Source organism: Lolium perenne, chromosome 1 (assembly GCF_019359855.2).
Source record: "Lolium perenne isolate Kyuss_39 chromosome 1, Kyuss_2.0, whole genome shotgun sequence".
Classification (NCBI taxonomy): Eukaryota; Viridiplantae; Streptophyta; class Magnoliopsida; order Poales; family Poaceae; genus Lolium; species Lolium perenne.
This window is the reverse complement of record NC_067244.2, coordinates 186,743,973-186,748,374: the sequence shown is the minus strand read 5'-3', so window position 1 is coordinate 186,748,374 and position 4,402 is coordinate 186,743,973. Positions and strand designations below refer to the sequence as shown.

Here is a 4,402-nt window from a genome sequence, read left to right as displayed (position 1 = left end):
TTTTTTTTTGCTTCTTAAAATACAGAAGCTCTAAAATAAAAATAAGATAAAATAGAATAATATGTAGCCCATGCCCACCGCGCCAGGAACTGGTGTCACTAGGAGTGTGGCATTTTAGAGGCCGAGCTACATGTAGCTCTTTATTTTTAAAGTCTCAAAATTAGTATTTCGAAGTTTCAAAAAAATCTGAAAAAAAAATCCTACAGGTAGCCAATGATGTATGCTACAATGGCGCAAAATCTTAATAGAAACTGAATTGTATTGTAGGCTACACAAAATTGATAAAATCTGACAAAATTAATAGTCTTGAAATGTGTACTATTCACTATAAAATTTATCTGGATTTATCATTTTTGTGTAGCCTAGAATATAATGTAGTTTGTATTGAGATTTTACACCATTATATTATACACCATTAGCTATCTCAAAAAATTAATTCAGAATTTTTAAATTTAGAAATACAAATTTTGAGTATTTACAAATAAAGGGATACCGTGTAGCTCGGCTAAATTTTCCGTGTCACTACTCACTATCATAGAAAGCAACGCATCAAACTTAAACAGAACTTGGGTCAGCCGGTGCGGGTTCTCGATACCCAAGGCCCAAAAGTCTCGGCAGAACTCCGAAGCGAACAGATTCGAAACAACTCGCCATCATTCAACTCGCCTCGTCCACTGTCCTTTCCAGCGATGGTACTGATCACGCAGCATCTCGGCTCGGGGGAGACTTGAACGTTACAACTGTTGCTCTCTCGCTATATATGCCAGCTTCCTCACACTCCATCCCAATTCAGAGCTCAAGTCTCACACCTTCTATACAGAGAGCCGGAGAAGTGGCTTTGCTGTCACCGCCGCCTCCTCGTCCTTCCTCCTCTCCCCGCTACCATTTTACTCGCATTGCTTCGTGGCGGTCGCCTCCGTTGGCTGTTTTCCAATCCAGCTTCCCTTCCAAGTTCCAAAGTGCCAAGCACCAGTGCACCACTAGCCCTCCACCCACTAGCGCAGCCTTTGTCAGGATGGCTAGCCCGCAGTGCTGCGCGAACCCGCCGACGCCCAACCACGACGTCGGGGAGGGCAAGGTCGTCGAAAGCTTCGGCGGGCTCAGGTCGTACCTCGCCGGCGCCGAAGAGTCCAAGCTCGCCGTTGTCCTTATCTCCGATATCTACGGTTCCATCCCTCGCTCAGAGCTCCTTTTCTGTTCATATCCGATTTCCTTCCTTTGCTGGGCATAATAACGGTTAACGGCACTTCCCTTTTTTCCAGGGTTTGAAGCGCCGAATCTGAGGTATACATTTTTGTGCTATTAAGATTCCTTTTACGCCCGTGCGTTGCAATGTAAAAATTGTCCATGTGTTGCTATGGCCTAACAAATTTAGACCAAAATACACTCACAATAATTTGATCACTTAAAAGTTGCATAAATTGCACAATAAAAAACCAACCAGACACATGATCATCACCTTTGGTCCACTCTGCTTGACGTGGAACACAGAGACATCACTTAGATTCCAGCTAGAGCCATGCATACCGATCTATCTGTCTACTTCATAGATATCTTTTTGATTGGCAACCAGATAGGTCAGTCTCTTTCGTCAGTAACAGCAATGTTGTTCACACAATTTTGGGGATCGACTTAGTGGAATATCCTTATGTTGGCCTATGTACGCTCTTTGAAATGTTTCTTTAGACAGAGAACACCTCAGGGGCTTGAAGTTTCAAGTACTTAGTTGATCACAACAACTAAATAGCAGCTATGAATGAGTTCTGACATAATTACTTATCTTTCTGACATAATTACCTATCTCATGAAGGAATATAGCCGATAAAGTTGCCTTGTCTGGATACTTTGTTGTGGTGCCAGATTTCTTCCATGGGAATGCATACGTACCTGGAGATGATGTACACGTGTGGATAAAAGAGCATACTACGGTTTTTCATCTTCTGATTCCTTCTAAGTTCTAACCTTGTTCCTTTTGTTATTGCTCAAGACACAGCTTAGGTTTAAGGACTATGTTTTTATATCTTCACAATGTCTCTAGAATGACAATGCTCGCCCTAGTATTTTCATTCAGATTGTGTGTTATCTAGAGTAACCAGGGGTGAGAAAGTGGTGATAAACCAAGTAGATACAAACCTAACAACATGTTGATAGTAGCAGGACACAACTTTGTAAGAACATGTAGGATAATTTTTTTTTTTTTTTTGAAATTTAACATGTAGGATATTGCCACTTAATTTGTTTGTTCTTCCTATCTTCCACCAGAGTAATAAAGCTCTGTTGGGTCAGAAGGATAGAGTGTAGATACCCCACTTAGTTGATCAAGGTTCGGGTCTCCTCGCCTCCTAAGAAAGAAATCGGGATAGAGTCCCGCCCCCCTCTGGCCCAACCATTTTTTCCGCTAAAGTGCTGAGTGATATTTCGGTTGTTACTTCGTGCTGAAAGATTGTGACATGAATAGTTCTTTAGTCTATCTGATGATAGTGAACTAATAAATTGTTCCTTTATACAGGACAAAGGATTTGAAGAGGCAAAACCAGTTATTGATGTTCTAAAGGAACAAGGAGTGTCCGTTGTTGGTGCTGCAGGTTATTGCTGGGGTGGTAAGCACTGTTGTGTGTTTTTCACACCTCAACCTGAATTCCAAGGTTTAGCCTGCTAAGCATTGTGCTTCTTCTCTCCACATATCAGCAAAGGTAGTTGCAGAGTTAGCGAAAGCAAATGAGATCCAAGCAGCTGTTATGTTGCACCCCTCTTTTATTACTGATGATGATATCAAAGGTAAATCTCTTCCTTGGGAATTCTGGCGACACACTTAACATTCCATTTGCAAGGCTTCAAATTCTTACACTACGCATAATATATACTTCAGAGGTGAAATGCCCCATCGCTATACTTGGAGCTGAAACTGACGTAACGGCGCCACCAGAACAGGTCAAGCAGTTCGAACAGGTTCTATCGTCATCTAGCACAGGGGTATGTTCTCCTTTCAATCAATCCCATCTTCAGCTCGACAATGATGTACTCAATGTATAGAATATGTGATATTACTAAGGTTAAACTAAGTTGTCAAATTTGAAAGCCCAGTGTCAAACAATATATCTCATAAGAGTACCGTTTGATTGTTCTCGCATCACGTGTTTCTACTTTATTCACAAATTATGTAATCATCCTTTGGACATTAGTGATCATTTGTAATTAAGAGCATCCAACCTTTACCCCTGGAAGTTCCCCTGAACTTAACATTTCAGATATGTAAGCAAGTATTGTTACCCATCTAAACATCTTGTTTTCTCTAAGAAGGAACTTGGAAGGTATTATTATATTAAAATAATTTACCAGAAAGTGTCAACATTATAATGATGTAAATGGAAAAGATGTAACATATTGGGAAAAAAGTCAGAAAGTGCAGTAGACTGTCGATAAATGGAGACACATTATCGGTAAAAGATCATCTAGAATAGAGCTCAAAATATTTCATCCTAATTACATTTTGGGTCTGCAGATTGGTTACTTTGTCAAGATTTTCCCTGGGGTTTCTCATGGATGGACTGTCAGATACGACAACAATGACGCGGCAGCTGTGAAGAGCGCTGAGGAAGCCCTGGCGGACATGACTGATTGGTTTAACAAAAACCTAAGTGAAACTGAAGTGGCAGCCCTCCTTCCTTAATAAGGCATTGCCACTCCTCAGTCTTCACTACTCATTATGCAAGCATCCTGGGTTCATGGTGTGTTAATAGCTGTAGGGCCTGCATCTTTGTCTGGCCCAGATGTGCTGGTATTGGTATCTATGCGATTTGTTCGTTTGGGTGCTTGTTTGTGCTGAACACTGAATTATTGCACTCGAATAAAATTTGGCATTTGCAGTTAATTTTGAGAGCTGAAGCACCTGTTTCTAAAATGCTCCTGTGTTCTTCCTTTTTTTCATGATTAGTGGTTGGCTTGAGGCGTGCACGTAAGCAGATATTTTTTCTCTTTCCTTTTGAAAGCAATAACCAAGTCTTGTAAGACTACGTAATTTGTGGCTATTTTAATAGAAAACACCATTTTTTCTCCTGAAAACTACCACTATTCGGGGAACTTGTCTTAGATTTCGCAAAATCTCGGTTGATCCTGATCCCTCTATTGACTATACGCTGATAAGTAGGATGAGACTCTCCAGCGAATTACCACTACAGATGATAACCCATTTAGTCCGCCTTTCCAATGAATTACCGCTACGGAGAAGATTCGAGCCCGGGTCGGATGGCTACGCACTGGCGAGCCTTACCACTAAGCTAGCACTCCGTTCTCGATGCAAAAACTGAATGTAGCGAGTGATTAACCTGTTAAATCGCTAGGATCATCTAGGCTAGATCTTAATCGGTAGGAACCATATCTGTGAATGAATCATGTGTGTGTA

The 4,402-nt window shown here is 41.1% G+C and overlaps 1 protein-coding gene across 1 annotated transcript; it reads left to right on the top strand.

Moving 5' to 3' along the window:
- The first annotated feature begins 804 nt into the window (after positions 1 to 804).
- Positions 805 to 3,877, top strand: LOC127307254 (endo-1,3;1,4-beta-D-glucanase). The gene is made up of 7 exons (XM_051338013.2): positions 805 to 1,166; positions 1,263 to 1,284; positions 1,811 to 1,928; positions 2,510 to 2,600; positions 2,689 to 2,778; positions 2,870 to 2,973; positions 3,503 to 3,877. Exons 1-7 carry the CDS (start codon positions 1,016 to 1,018, stop codon positions 3,668 to 3,670), a joined length of 744 nt encoding a protein of 247 aa, XP_051193973.1. The 5' UTR covers positions 805 to 1,015; the 3' UTR covers positions 3,671 to 3,877.
- Positions 3,878 to 4,402: the final 525 nt, after the last annotated feature.

Excerpts from the sequence above, each read along its gene's own strand:
- LOC127307254 (XM_051338013.2), top strand. The coding sequence starts at position 1,016 with ATGGCTAGCCCGCAGTGCTGCGCGAACCCGCCGACGCCCAACCACGAC. Across the intron at positions 1,167-1,262 it reads CCTTATCTCCGATATCTACG|GGTTTGAAGCGCCGAATCTG; the intron begins GTTCCATCCCTC and ends CCTTTTTTCCAG. Across the intron at positions 2,779-2,869 it reads TACTGATGATGATATCAAAG|AGGTGAAATGCCCCATCGCT; the intron begins GTAAATCTCTTC and ends TATATACTTCAG.